This window comes from Euwallacea fornicatus, chromosome 23 (assembly GCF_040115645.1).
Source record: "Euwallacea fornicatus isolate EFF26 chromosome 23, ASM4011564v1, whole genome shotgun sequence".
NCBI lineage: Eukaryota > Metazoa > Arthropoda > Insecta > Coleoptera > Curculionidae > Euwallacea > Euwallacea fornicatus.
Window position 1 is genome coordinate 1,678,267 of NC_089563.1, and position 16,033 is coordinate 1,694,299.

At 31.5% G+C, this 16,033-nt stretch overlaps 2 protein-coding genes across 3 annotated transcripts; one reads left to right on the forward strand and one right to left on the reverse strand.

The window, feature by feature from the left end:
* Window positions 1-1,758: 1,758 nt before the first annotated feature.
* Ucp4A (Uncoupling protein 4A) lies at window positions 1,759-7,388 on the reverse strand. 2 transcript variants are annotated; one of them, XM_066295710.1, is made up of 8 exons: window positions 7,229-7,380; window positions 6,355-6,425; window positions 3,760-3,897; window positions 3,579-3,649; window positions 2,879-3,083; window positions 2,648-2,824; window positions 2,371-2,593; window positions 1,759-2,319 (listed from the first exon to the last, which is right to left on the reverse strand). In XM_066295710.1, the coding sequence occupies exons 3-8, from the start codon at window positions 3,866-3,868 to the stop codon at window positions 2,145-2,147; spliced, it is 960 nt and encodes a 319-aa protein (XP_066151807.1). In that variant the 5' UTR covers window positions 3,869-3,897; window positions 6,355-6,425; window positions 7,229-7,380; the 3' UTR covers window positions 1,759-2,144. The 2 variants fall into 2 exon arrangements, with proteins under 2 accessions (XP_066151807.1, XP_066151805.1); XM_066295708.1 differs by lacking the exon at window positions 6,355-6,425 and having other exon boundaries at window positions 7,229-7,388.
* Window positions 7,389-7,725: 337 nt separating this feature from the next.
* Window positions 7,726-14,834, forward strand: drk (growth factor receptor-bound protein 2 drk). The gene is made up of 6 exons (XM_066295711.1): window positions 7,726-8,151; window positions 12,097-12,194; window positions 12,247-12,366; window positions 12,421-12,586; window positions 12,640-12,724; window positions 13,604-14,834. Exons 1-6 carry the CDS (start codon window positions 8,074-8,076, stop codon window positions 13,690-13,692), a joined length of 636 nt encoding a protein of 211 aa, XP_066151808.1. The 5' UTR covers window positions 7,726-8,073; the 3' UTR covers window positions 13,693-14,834.
* Window positions 14,835-16,033: the final 1,199 nt, after the last annotated feature.

The window sequence follows — 16,033 nt, forward strand, 5'->3', positions numbered from 1 at the left end:
GACGAATTACACCGAAAATAAGAAAAACTGATATATCTTTAAAGGGAATGTTAAAATAGCGCTTAAAACAAGGAGACCATTTTCAAACAGATTATTTGAAAAAAAATATCTGCAATATGCCTAAACGTTTACGGGTTGTTATAGATAACAATGGTTTCCCACAAAATATTAACTAAGAAAATAAATTGTTTGTTAGTATGTGGTAATTAAAAAAATCAGTAGTATTCGAATATCGAAGTAAAAAAAAAATTCACCTAATTTAATTGTAATTTTGTTAATTGTTAGAAATTGTATTTATTCCAATAAAAGTTAAGTTCCATGTTAATCGAACACCTACTTTACTAAAATATATTATTTCCCATAATTTTAACTGGGATTTGAATAACATTAAGATAGTTGTAAAATGAAACTTCGTGGTAACCAAATATTAAAGTTACTCACTGTATATACTTATATTAATTATGAACATGACGTATTTAATACCATATGAAATTCTAAATTGGTATTGTTCTCAAAAAGCGTCAGACCTCCTTTTCGATCAACTTCTCTTTGTAATAGGAAATGTTTTTTTTTTATTTCGTGGAGGTATTTTTGCATGATGAAATTGCTACTTTGAATTCACAATTTTTTTTCGTTTTTTACATCTGAAAACATTGCATGTTACATCCTATGCGTATGGTTTCAAAGACCAATGAGCTGTACCTTTACAAAAAGCAGGTTGTACATTTTTTGTATGTTTTCGTACCGATATCGCTTCGAAGATAATTCACTCGAATGTTAGCACGGCGATGAACAAAATGTTCGTAATGTGCTCTACAATAATCGTTTTTTTGTTTTGTTTTAAAGATTCGTGAGATACGCCGTTAGTGTGTCCACAACTTAGTGAAAGTGGATTTTGCTGATGTGATTCTACCTCATGGTTTTGTTGCACGGGGAAAACCGAAATTATTTGCAGTTTTGGCGCTTTTGAAGGTACTTAGAACTATCTTTAAACGCGGGCAAAGAATGATATCCCAACTTGAGTTGTGTCAGAATTTTTGTTTCGGGAATTAATACGTTTTTTTTAATGTTTCAGGCCTCGACCGTGTACGCTTCGGTATCAAGTCGAAATTAATTCGAAACTCCAACTGTTTTGTAGATTTTTTTCAGGAACTAATATTGATTTTTTTTTGTGTTTCCCATAAAAGTTTTAAAATACTGGACTTGTAACAGAGAAAAAAATTATAGTTATTTTTATAAGGGGTAACAAAAATACAAATTTTATTTACTAACCACCTGTCCATAATATTTCCACGCACTGAAAAAAGATCTTGCTTATGTCAAAACACGTTAACTTATATAGTAAATCTTTGTTCCAAGAGTAGTGAAAAACGATACTAATTTGAACAATTTGACATCGTGTAGCAGCCAAACGAAGTCACATTGGATATATGTAGGCAAATTTGATTAGACTGCCTTATTTTGGGTTTAGGAACTTTTGGTCAAGAGTTTTACAGTCATTTCAGGGTCATTCTGTATATTTATACATCTTTATGTATAGTGATTTCATTGATTCTGGAATTATTTCAAAAAAGAAAATTTGCATATGATTATAAGAATAGAAAATTTAATAAAATGTCAAAGATCAAAATATTGAATTTGATAAACTGAGCAATCCACCCTGCCAAAACCTATGAACTTGTCACATATCCGCAAAGCTTATAATCATTAAGTATAAGGATGACCACTTTTTTTTTAGGGGTTTTTAAGGGCCAAAAATTTCATAATGACACTACTTCATTTAATTTAGTAAAGTTTCTTCTAACAGCGTATGCCTCAAAAGTATTAGAAATATACCGTTCGACGAATTCTTGGAAAGAATATGATTTCCATGTTCAAAAAAACCTATTGCAAAAATCTCTCAAAACGAACAACAGACAAATAACATTTTTTACACAAACCTTTACCAGCAAATATAATACTTTCAACTAAATAAAAGCCAATTTAGAATTAACAGTCTTGTAGAAACCTAAACCTAAAATTAAAATTGTCCGAATTCCACGTTAAATTGTTTTAATCGCCCTACAATACCTAAACTATGCCCTGCCATTGCTACAAACCGAACTATTAAATATACCTACTCATCCCTCTTTAAACCAATTTGGTTACCACGCTTTGGCGCCCATTACATGTAGAACTTCTTCATACGTCAACCAAAAACTGAGCGACCATGGAGCCATCCTCATCCAAATGGGCACAAAACCCTTGTAAAGCGCCCCTACACCCTCTGCATGCAAAGTTTTCTTCAGGCAATCGATTGATGAGGAATATATTAAACCCCTGAATTAAAGGTGCTTTAAGTTCTTGTTAGCTGCGTATTTATATACTTACCGCCCTCTTTCATCTAATGGTTGATTCATAACTCTAGTTTTGATGACGTCTGCAGGAGTGCCCATGGAAGCAGCTACGAATCCTGCGCAGCAAGACGCCATGACGTGCACTAGATGACTATCGGGTAAAGTAGTATGCATTAAGATAAATCTTTTGGCTAAATCGTAGGTTGTAAGGTCTCCCAAGTTGACTAAAGCCGCCCTTTGTACATTAGGCACTGAGCCTACAAAATTCAATTAATTTCTCATACCTCGAACGTATTGACCTTTATTTGTACCTTTCCAAAGACCTCGGGTCCCTCCAGATGCCCAAACTTTCTTGAATGCATCATAAATACCGTGCACTCTAGGAGGAAGCCCCATCAGTCTCCTCCGGCCTTCCATTTGCAGTTGCACCTTGACCAGATCGGTTGGACTAGCTATGTATTGCGCTATGGCACCGGCACTTACGCCACCTGGTCATATAGCAAAATCAGTTCAAAAATTACGCCATTTGGACTATTACATACACAATGCGGATTTCCATAATGGGAAATATTCTTCAGAATTGGTTTGTTTGAAAACCTTCTCTTTCAGAGCTTTGTAAGTCATAATTCGGGTGCCCGAATAGATGAGATGTCGGGCGAAAGCTGCATGTACCCCCTGCCATAATTTGTGAACGCCTTCTTCCTTTGATATGCCGACTGCCGTACTCATCATACCTCTATATGGAACCTGAAAGGAGCATATGGTTTAGTAAATCAAGATTTAGGAGGTCTTATGAATGAAGACCAATGTGTTAACATAAAGGTTAATATAAAAACCGTGCCATACAGATTGACAAGTGTACTGAACAAATAATTTTGACCCTTCAAGAATCTTTGTAATTTACTACATCAAAAAAATTTGGTATATTTCGGAGTTTGCTGATAACGAAATAAACACAAACATTTACAAAACCATAGAGCCACATGATAGTCTTTTACTAGGTAAATATTTATAAGTAGCTTGAAAATCAATAAATTTTAGAATTTTACGTGTAAATTCCATTTAAATCTTATCAATAACAAATGTCAAACTTGTAAAGATTTTATTACTTACACCAAAAACTCATATGACTCGCAATACCCTCTTTCTCCCGTCTTATTCCATTTTTATTGTACGAAGTGTGATTAATTTTTCACACAAAATTCTAAATAAATGATTCTCACGTCCAGGTAAGCAACTCACCTTTTCCCCATTCTTGTTGAGTTCACCCTGTATTTGCAGTCTGGTTTTGATGAGGTCCAGTGGATAAGTTACTGAAAGAAGATGTTGACTTGAATAGAAAAAAAAAAGATTATTGTAAGAAAATCACTCCGTTGTATCCCTTAACAATGGAAAAACGAACTCTTGGACAATATTGACTTACGTAATTCGGCATTCCACGCAGCTACTACTGAAACTACGTAGATGCACCATAGCGAATCCACGAATTTTGGTAGGGGCAGATCAGGCTTAGCAGGAGGCACTGACGGCATTGCAGCGACCACATTTAATGTTACAAGTTCTATATGAAACAATTAAAAAATACTGCAATGCAAAGGAGAATAGATCTTTATATGTATTTGGTACTGACATTCTATGAATTTGGCTGTATCCTCTTATTTCTTGGATATTTTCCGATTTACCAAATTACCACATACATTAAATGTAACATATGAACATAAAAGTTTTTCTTATCTGTTCTTCACTATAGTAAATTCCTCAGACTAGTATTGGTCGTACATAGAGCAAGCACATACCAATCATGTAAATGCATTAGTTATCCACATTGTGGGTATATGGACGTCTGACATGAGCTTATATTGGCGGTTATTGTTGCAAAAAATTACTTGACCGTGATTAATTGGATTTATTGACGTCCGCAGTAAACACATGTATTAAACAAATAATTGATTACCAACCACAACTTGACTTACAGATAGTTATCAAAGTATTGAAAAGCTGTGGTCCATATATCCCTATGGGCATTTGGAAAGCAATTTATCAAATTGGCTAGGCGTTATTATGTGTACTATGCAGATTTCTATTCTCTTGCTCTAAAAATAGTCAAGGTCGGGGGATTTTCCACACACCATGCTTACAGCTCATTCAATGTCGAGCGAGGATGTAATGATACAATTTACGTCATATACGGTTTCTGAGGCCAAATTATTGAGTTCAATATCCATATTCCTGGAATAGCTATTTACCCGAGTATTTAACACAATACTCAAAAGAAACAAATTTCATTATCCAAAAATATCCCCAAAAATTAATCACTATGAATAGCAATATCAAATCAATTATTAATGTTGACACAATAATAGGCCACATATAAAGAAAAAATGTACAAACATTATAAAATTTATCAAACAAGTAGCCACAAGAACATACAAACCGCATGTACAACTACATGTTATATCAGCACTAACACTGCAACAGACTGCAGTATTTATTCGTCTACTGAATAGGAAGCATTCTTGAGATCACCGTCAGTTTCGTCTTAAATGGTAATGCTAGGTAGTAAGACATTTTTCCACATTCCAACAGCATAGACCCTTCTGACATCTTCTCACATGCCAGCAAGCCGGAACCAATTACCCTTGCCCGTGTTTTATAATTATGAGTATTCTCATGATCTCTAAAGTTTCCAATATTATTTTTTGAATATACATAATAGACATTCTGGAGCGAAAAAAGATCGAAAAACCAACAATCATCCCAGAAGCTCAATTCTTCCAGCCATTCTTCAACGTAACAGCTTTTTTATATTTTAAATATCTGAGCATACCCGCCAAAAGCCCTCTCGCCAAATTTGGTTTAATAAGCAGTTTCAAAACCTTTTCAGAAATACAGTCAATGATGTTTTTAGAACGTAGAAAAATTTGTAAAACTTTATCTATATGCTCTTCCCTTAAGTATCACGCCTTGGAAGTATTTAGAAAAAAATTGTTAACACAGAACCCCTCCTCCTAACAGCTCGCTCGCCACCACCAATCCCTTCAATGAATACCCGTACGATTTAACTGCAAGACACTGTCGTAGTAAAAAGAATATAGCTATGACTGTAAGGAAGTCTTTTATGTTATAGGGATAATAAAAATTAATGAAAGAAATTAATTTTTTTTTTATGTATTTATATTTTTTTTCTAAAAAAGTACCACATATATTATAATATATACCAAACACTACATATAAACATATTATTTTGATATACAATTTAAAGGCAAATCCAACTTCCAAAAATATTTTTATGTTAGTTTTGTGTCTTGTGTTGCAACAGTTTTATTAAATTTTAAACTGTGAATATGAATAAATCAGACTTAAATATTTAAACCTAAAAAAACGTAATACTGAAAGAGTTAGATAAATTTTGGTTGGAGGGTTGTTAGTATTGGTAATTAACAAATGTTCTTCTGATCTTTGTCAAAGAATCCCTGTGCAATTTTATAAGTTTCTGTAGGATTCTCTTAATTCCCTCAAATGTATCCTCAAAATTAAGTTCTCTTATGTAATTTTAGAGAGGTTTCTTCAAGTTGCTTTAAGTTAAATGTTTTCTGTAGTATTCCTAGAGGACATCAGAGAATGTAGAGCCCTTGAGGGTACCTTCTCTTTTCATTTCTTTGAGCTTTGAGCTTAAAGATAATTTTTGTGGAAATGGAATAATTGGTCACTATTTAACTCTGATTTAGTCATTTCTATGAAAATTATATTGCTACCAAAGTTACGAAGAGTTTAAAAAATCGATCCTTAAGTCACATTATTAATTTGTTGCTACCTTTAACTGAAGTAGAATGGTTTTCATGGAAACGTTAAAGTAGAACCTGAACATTTGTCACATTTTTGGTTTCTATGGCAATGTAAAAATTATCAACATATGTATTTTTAAATTCCTGGCAACTTTACCAGCAAGATCATTTTCATAGTAATGGTGGAATGACAGCAGAGTAGTGAAGAATTTCTCTATTTCTAAGAGAATTACCTTGCTGGCAAAGTTACTAGGAGTTTGGAAATGCAGGCCTTGGGCTCCTTGTAACACCACAATGTTTAATGCTGTTTAAAATGAAAAAAGCACTTATTATGACATATATTATATCATTTGGTAGGTGTTTCCATTAATTTCCATTGAAGCAAAGAATGCAAATAGGAATGTCAGAAAACATTAAAATAAAAAAGTGGCGATTTTTCTTCCTTGCTTTTGCCTTGTTGCCAGTTTGGATCAAAACATCAAAACATAAATATCTGGATAAAACAAAAATCAACATTTAAAACTGATTGTCAATTTCGTTATGTTAATAACACGAAGAATTAATTCTTTCATTATTAAATTGCGCGTTTTAAACCACCATTAATTGATGAATTGCTTTAGGTATGTATTTTATTATGTAATAAGATCTGGAATTTTAGTAATGGTTTGCCCGAGAATGCATGACTTTCTATACAAGGTCAAAAGTTGACCTTTTGGTCCCATTTGTAAAGAATTAACTTGGTATCATATCTCATTAAACATTTTTGTCCCGGCTGACCCATTTATTTACATTTTAATTTAAATCATCAAATGTACACAACATTTTCTAATTTTGGAATTTGACTTGTTCGCTTCACTAAATAATTTCCTACTAAATTATTTGTTAAAATTTGAATTAATAAGGCCAATAACAACTAGATATTCAATAAAAAATTGAAAGATTAAATGAATTAAAAAATCTAATTGTAATTTTGTACTGAGGGCGACCGGCGACATGACAACACTGTGGTAAAATGGATGGATATTTGCGGTCAGAAAATTTGAAATTTATGATAGAAAATAACGAAATATTTTAGCATTTACACTTTTAAAACAATTGGAAACTTACCATTTGATTACCACAGCGACAAATTGAACTTTGCTGTTCGTGCGATAAGCGATAGTAGCGATATGAAATAAACATAGTATCCGATCGCATGGAGTTGCTGGCAGGAAAAGTGTTTTTCACGACGATTCGAGCATGTAGAGGATCATATGTTCTGCAATTCGGTCGGATGATGGTTGTGGTCGATTTATGACGTCAGTCTCATTTGAATTCTCTTTGTGAGGTTATGATTCTATTGTTGATATTCTTTACACACAAATATATTTTTACATTTTTGTTTTTATCATTCACTGTTCTTTGTCATTAGACACTGTAGCGAAATATACGTAAATCGGAGGAAAAAATCAGTCGCGAATTGAAGTTTATTAATTAGTTTATATTTTTAATTCAAAACATTTATATTTAAATAATTGCATATCCTTTTTCTCAAATACATTCCTAAGGGCAAATGTCAAAACGTTCAATTGTCAACTGTTTCTATTTCGGGCGTTTCCGTAAAAACAATCGGGTAGAATTAGAAATACGAGTTGGTTCCCAGAGAGTTTTCGCTCTGTGGTCATATTGAATTTCATTCCATTCCAAAAGAAGTGATTTTAAGTGAAATTTAAATAAAATATATTCAAATTAACACGTAAACGCACAGACACGCGATGTTCTTTTCATTAAATTCGCGCATATAAAATCCACAAGTCCTTCGTCACCCTTTTAAGAATAGGCTTTTGTTTTCCACCTGATTTTTGACGTCTGCGAGTGAATCACTAGCCTCAGGCAACTGGAATTTTCGTATTTTCCAGCGATAAAAGGGGATTTTTTCCAAAAAGGACTCGGTTAAATAATACGGTGACAAAATGGAGGCGGTGGCTAAGCACGAATTCAACGCCACAGCTGACGATGAGCTCAGCTTTAGAAAAGGACAAATTCTGAAGGTAAGCCTTGGAATCTTTAGATGTGTTTTTGTTTTATTTTTTAACTTCGACATTGGATTAATGTTTCGTTTCTTTTGTTATTTTTTAAGCGTTTCGTTTCGCTGAATTGTCATATTCTTTTATTATACTATGTTGTATGCAAAATGACCATTGATATTTTAAAATTCACAATACCAAACTACTTCTCCTTTAAAAAGGTGTGTTAAGTAAAGTGGCAGATTCCTTTTGGTCCTATGCAAAGAGAAATCTCAGTAGACAACATGCCCATAGTGATCTGCACTGGGAATATGTTTTTCCTTTTTTTTTATTTCTTACTGCATAAATATATCAATTTTGTAATCCTCTTAACCAATGAAATTTTATTATTTGTTCTGTTGTCCTGGAAACAACATAATATTGTTTATTTTCTTTATCAGTGCAATACTTATTCCTAAATATCAAAATGAAATTTTTTATTCTAGACGACAACATTAATATTCCTACATATATAGCCATTTTTAAGTAACCTTTGAATTAATTTTTGCTTTGACTTATGTACATATGCATATAATATGTATATACTGATTCTCCAGAAAGGTCATGTCATAAATTCTAGGGGCTCTAGGAAACACTAAAATAATGTTAGTACTTTGTATAAAATAATTCCTAGCAGTCTTCATTATCAAGTTATTCACTCTCAAAGTAAGAAGGTAATTAAATATTTTAGCTGTTACTTTTAAACAATTATTATGTTGACAATGAATATTTGGAGGTTTAAATAACTCATAGTCCTTTTTATTTTTATATATAAACAGATGATTTGTGTGTTTTCCTTCTAAATATCAATTCAAAATTTCTCACTTAGACTCATTCATTTTTTAATGAGTTCACAAAATCAGTTTTTTTTTTCTATAGCTTGACTTTTTCATAATTTACCTTCAAAACATGTATATCTTATTTCTATTGATATCTTGTACCATCACTGAGAAAACCACATTTAATTATCAGCATACACGATATATGCTAACAATTTAAAATCAAATATAATAGTAGTTTATTATAAAAAATGGTTTGTCTCTTTTCATTTTTTGCTAGCATTGTATTAGCCTTTCCTATAAAGAATAGAATTTGACCTGACCTTTCCAGATACCCTGTATACATGCAGACAAATTTTTGAACATACTCATCTGATATCTGAACTCTAAATTCACTCCACTACAAATTCACAAACAGGGTTAATTTTCAATATTTTGCTTTATGTTGGCGATATTGAAAGAAATGATTAGAAAAAGTGATTCTGAATATTATTTTTATACTGAATCCTGATTTTTATCACAAACTTCGCTTTTTTACTTTTTCCATGGTTTTGGTCTTATATAAAATGGTTAACAGTTTATTATTTAATTTAATATTAAGAGTGTCATGGAAAGTAATAATTTGCCATATTGGCAATTTTATGTATTCAAATATTTCAGTAAAATAAATAGAGTTTACACAGGAATAATTATTTCATTCTCATGGGAAAACAATTTTTGGTCACTAATTAAATTTAGGAAAAAGATAGAACAATAATTTTGAACAAATAATTAACATTCAAAGGTGATTTCCCAACTAGTACTTCATCTATTTAAATACATTTTTTAATTCTTTTACAATTTACTTTAGCCACTCATTTAAGTTCTCTGGTTCTATGAGCATGATAACCAAAGAACTGGGTTATTTAAATTTTTTTCTCGTAAAGTTAATGGCATTTTAATTTTGTGGTCATTAATTATTAGAGCACTTAACACTATAAATTCAAAGTTTAATTTAACTAACATTTAACACTTGTGTTAAAGTGTTACTTTCCATGACACTCTAATTATTAGATTCAAAAATAACCTTATAATAATTTTGTTTACATTGTTTAAAATTCAGATATCACATAAGTCTCTTAAAAAATGTATTTCCTCAACCTGTATAGCTGTGGAAAAATTCAAATCTAAATTTCTTCAAATAGCAAAAATGTGAGAATGTCTTTAAATATATATATATAATAATATAGTAATCTTAAATACTACACCCTGTATATAATATAAAATGTTGTACATTAATGAGATGGCAAGTAATAGCTTAATTTACATAGAAATACATGACAGAAAATTCATATAAACTTTTCATCAGGGCCTTAAAGTTTCCGATTTTAGTTAAAAATTTTTCACACACGTTTAAAATGTGGAACTGTAAATAAATTTAATAAACTCTTCCACATGAACAACTAAGAAAATGGCATATCAACTGTCTACTATTTTTGGATGCACTATGGTCATTGTGGTAATGCACAGAAAACAAATTGGGTATCTCCTATATACAAGTTCTGCAATGTATGGGACGTTTGTGAGATCCAAAATGAAATGGGTTATGGATTTTCGAAGGTTGACCCATACTCTAATCTGATTTTGCAGTTTCTAGGCAAATTATTTTGCTGGTAAAGTTATCAGAAGTTAAAAAAATTAAGAATAAATATGTCAATATTCTGATAATCTAAGTTTTCCTGTCTACACATTTTCAATTGTGGTCATTTGTGCCACAATATGTTCTGTAGTATATTACATGAAAGGTCTTTAAATTTCTGATCATTTTCTGAGCAGTGTGTAAGAAAATAAATTCTATTAAATCACAATACTCTATCCTGCCATTAAAAACACTTTCTATCACTATAACTGATATTGTCTTGGAGAAGTCAAGTCTATATTTTATAAGTGAAAATGTGGTAACCAAAGTTCTAAAAGATATTGAGTGGCACAACACATCTATGTATGAGCAATACAAAATCTAGAAGCATCTTTATAACTTTGTCGTTTTCCAAGTTGATATGATCAACACCTTTAAACATTCTTATAACATATATACTGAAATCCTTTTGCAGTCAGCCTTTGACCAATGGTTTCCCATTTATTTGAATATAATTCATAATTATTATTTTTTTCCTAGTGTATGTCTAGATTTTACATTTATCAATATTTAAGTTTATGAAGTTATCTCTACACCATCTTGTTATTCTATCTAAATCATCTTGTAGTCATGCACAGTCTTTAACAATTTGAATCTTTATGAGTATCTTCAAGTCATCTGCAAACAACAGTTGATTGCTATCTTGAACATTCCCAATCAGTTTTTCAATGGATATTTTGAACAGAACAAAGAAGATTATTTGCACCATAAGAACAATGAGTTGGTATCAGTTATACCTATTCTCTTAGTCATTGTTTTTAGGGACTTATAGCATTTATTTGTGAGAAAATGGTTGGAGAAGGTAATATATCATAAAAACAGATGTTTTTTAAACTAGGGATGATGTCGGGACTTATAGGCTCGCCCATGAAGGAAGTAATATAAGAGATTTTGTTCCACTATATCACACAAGTTATAGGCGCTTGAAATCCGCAATTATTAAATTTCGCCTTCACTATATATTGTATAACATTATCAAAAAATATTCTTTAATTGCTATGTTGGTTATTGATTCTTTTAATACATTTACTGAAATTCCTAAGAAATTTGAACCAGCCATCATTTTAGATTTGCACATACCAAAAACTGTTTTAAAAAAATAAAGAAGATATTATGTATTGGCAAGTGTTGGTTGCCTGCATGTGAAATCAGCCTGAATTATACATTAAACTCCACATTACACTTGTTTTTCTTAGTTGCATAGACATGTTTGAGTAGGTATCTTGGCATCTCTAAACAGTACCCAGCAAATTATTCAAAAGTTTCGATGTAGAAATACCGGGAAAATGACCTATGTTGCACTCTTGCACAATAAATTTCTACACGTTCCATAGAGTTTTCAAAACTAAAAGTATATACAACTGTTGGTCCCATACCAGATATACATTAATTTAATATATCTAGAAGTGTGTTTTAAATATACTAAAGTTTTTCAAAAATTCTTTAATTATTTAAATCCCTGCCTTTTTTCAGGTTTTAAACATGGAAGATGATATGAATTGGTATAGGGCAGAACTGGACAGCAGGGAAGGCCTCATACCTAGCAATTATATTGAAATGAAACCACATGAGTATGTTATGAAAGTCAGTTCCTTTATATATAAATATTTACAATATTTTTAGCTGGTATTATGGACGAATAACCAGGAGTGATTCTGAAAAATTACTACTGAATAAACATGAAGGGGCGTTCCTTATAAGAATTAGTGAAACTAGCCCTGGTGATTTCTCTCTTTCAGTCAAGTATGTTTACAGTTTAGTTTTGTTATTCAGGGTTTCCTATAACTAACTTTTTAGGTGCTCTGATGGTGTTCAGCACTTCAAAGTGCTAAGGGATGCCCAAGGGAAATTCTTCCTCTGGGTAGTCAAATTCAACTCACTTAATGAATTGGTTGAGTACCACAGGACATCCTCAGTCTCGAGATCGCAGGATGTAAAGCTTAGGGATATGGTGGCAGATGAGGTAAAATTTTAGACTTATATTGGGGGGTATTTTTATGGTGCTTTTTTCTTTAGTATCTAGTGCAAGCCTTATATGATTTTACACCTCAAGAAGTGGGTGAGCTTGAATTTAAGAGAGGAGATGTTATTACTGTGACAGGTGAGTCTTTTTTGTTTGGTTTATTTCCAAGGTAGCAAGCAACGTTTTATGTTTAAAAAGCAATATATTTGATGTATTTGTTTTATCGTCAAGACGTGCAAAACTTGACACATTAACATTGAAGTTCATTACTTCAGTAATAAAAACCATTTTAACTGGTCAAGATGATAATTATTAACTACAGGATTGATTTTAATAAAGATGGTATTTTAAAATTTTTCATTATGCGTCTTAATCAATCAATGTTATCAGTGATCTCTAATTCTGTTTTGTTATTAATGCAATAAAATTGTTAAGTTAGTATTGTTGACAATAATAAACCGATAATTGGATTGTTTAATCTAAAGCAGCGATCGATTTGAACGATAAATTGATTTTAAAAGAATTGCACGATAGTTTTTCATTTAGAAACACGAAAATAACGATCGTTTTATAATGTGAACAGAAAATTTATTTAATAAAATTTTGTATGAAATCGTAAATTTGCGGTATCGATTGGACACTGGGGATATAAGCTTATTCAGTTTGATAATTTTAAAAACTATAGGTCGATATCTTAAAAAAAATATAATAAAAAGTCAATTTGAAAAAATACAGTTTTGAAAGAATAGGCTACCTTTTTTTAAAAACTTGAGATAATATTGATTCGCAAATTGTAATATCTTTTCTTTATATTCTTAACATTTTCTCTTTGTATGTGTTTAGTATAGAGTGTATTATTAAGACCCTAGTTTAGTTTATATGTATCAGATATTTTTGACCATGTTTCTTAAAAGAAAGCTTCCCAAATATTAGCCTTGCCTATTTTCTGTATTTTCTGCTACTTTTGGATAAATTATAGTCTGAAACCCTCACTATCAAGTTTTTTCGAATTTTTAGATCGCTCAGATCAACATTGGTGGCATGGCGAAATCGGCCATCGTCGAGGACTATTTCCTGCGACTTACGTAACACAATACCACACGTAAACGTCCAGATTTCACAGGTGCTTTGGCCAAAACTTGACTAACGTTTGGGACTAGATTAAAGAAATAATTTCACCGAAGGTTCTGTGCATTGTCAAGTTTTTGCCGAGAATTAATGCATTTAAAAGTGGTGATTACCTCCCGTTTTTAAATCACTGTTATTATTTTCCTGGTATCACGGTCCTACGTTTTAAGGTTGAGGTATTACCCGATTGAAGATTTTTATTTGGAACGTTGCAATTAACGAGCGCAATGTGAGTTTGCTCATTTTTTAACAAATCAAGGGGGAAATTCTGTAGTTCCTGCTATTGTTTCGCGTAAAGAGGTAATTTTCATTCGCCTGTTAAGTAATAGCAAATTGTGTGATTATTTCGATTTATTTGGTGCCTACTAAATACTTTAATTCTTCTTTTGTAGGTTTTAAGTTTTACTGTGTTGTATTTGTTTAGTTGTTTCTTGAGTTCGACGATTTTTGCTCATAACGGTCAGTTCGGTGTATGCTGAATAATGATTGGAAAGAAAGCGATATTCCGCGTAATATTGAGATGCGCATTTTATTACGTTTACATTATGAGTCGTATCGTGTCAAATTATACCAAATTTCCCTAGTAAATATTTTTATATCTACGAAAATCCGATTTTTGTCAGTACAACATTTTTATTTTTTTCCGTTAACTTTGGTATTCTAAAACGGTTTCGTTTTGATGTTATCCCGTGTCATACAAGGTTTTTTTTTTAGATGTTAAATTCTTTTCGATGCCATAAACGTTGTAAATTGTAAGTTCAAGAGTTATAATCAACGCACAGAGTTATATCAAAAAATATTCAAAATTTGTACATTTCTTCCTGTTTTGTCTTCATAGTGTATACGTTTACATTCGACTGTATGATGTAATTAATGGTTACATCGTTGCCATTATTCACTATATTCTTTTTGTACAAAAGCAAGTGTTAAGAAAATACAGGGCATTCTTTTTTTTTAACATTTTTTACAATTTTTAGCAAATTCTAAAAGATAACTCTTATTCACCAACAATTGTCAGTTGGACGATTAGCTGTATATAAATCATATTATTATTCCTTGATTTACCTTTAATCATTGTAGTTTAAAGCTGCAGTAATGAAATTATGTTTTGAAAATTAAAGCAGTGTTTTGATGGTTTCCTTAGAGTTATGCTGCTGCTGCCATGACAATAGAATAACACTAAATAAATTCTCAAGATACTCGGTTTTCGGCCAAAAATTCGAAGCGTTTTTGAACTTATATAGGTGCCTGTGTGGTTTTAATTGTGAATAGTTGCCAATATAGTCTGAAATTAACGAAAAACTACTATAATGCTCCCAAGTTACGCAACACCAATAATTATATGTTTTAGAAATCAATTAGAAAATTTCTTCTATATTTGGGCATTTGTGACTACACATATCCCGTTTGGTTCAAGTATCGGAAATCGTGCTTTAAATTACAAAAATATTTATGAAAAAGATTTTCATGATTTTTGGTGGAAGATAATGACGATTTGATACTATGATAGTATAGCTTTTTCATGTTTTAGTTTACAATTTTGTATATACTAACGTAGATTATGGAATTTATGCGATGATGATATAAGTGCAACATATTTAGATAAATATATGTTATTATACGAATGAAAGATTCTGTTCATTTTTGAGATAAAAGCACAGAGAAAGAGAATTAAATTTGTGAACCGATTGAAGAGATGCGCTGGGCTTTACTTGAAAATGATGACAAAAATTTGTGAGCCGGCTAAAGGGACCAAATTTTAAAAAAATTGAAATTTGTAAAAATATTTGAACGGGATGAAAGGATGCGACCGAACTATAAAAAAATCGATAAATTGTGTCGGTTGTAAACATGTGATCGAATCATACTGCTGCAGATTATATTAATCTTTAACCCTGCACATCATTTACTGTTAAGGACCTCATTGCACTGTGGAAGCTAAAGTGCTAATAAAGGCGCATGCAGACATCCAACGTATTAACATGGCAACGCAAAACGGTCCTTCACCATTTTTTTTTTGTTATACAAAAAAAGTCTTGCGTTTCTTACGCAACGATAAAATAAATATTCGGTACACCTGACATACCGATAGTGTTTACTGTGGTTGTTGATGGTCAGAGTGGAGTTTATTGTAAATTGAATAAGTTTTTATCTTTTAAAATTGAACATTATTCTACCGTTAAGAGGGTTGATATGCTTCGAGTGTGTGGATTCTGTGAGAGAAATGTAGTATGCATACCACAGTCTATCGTAATAAATATCTAAATTACAGAATTCTGGGTCATTATACTTTTGCAAGGATTAAAAGACAACTTAGAG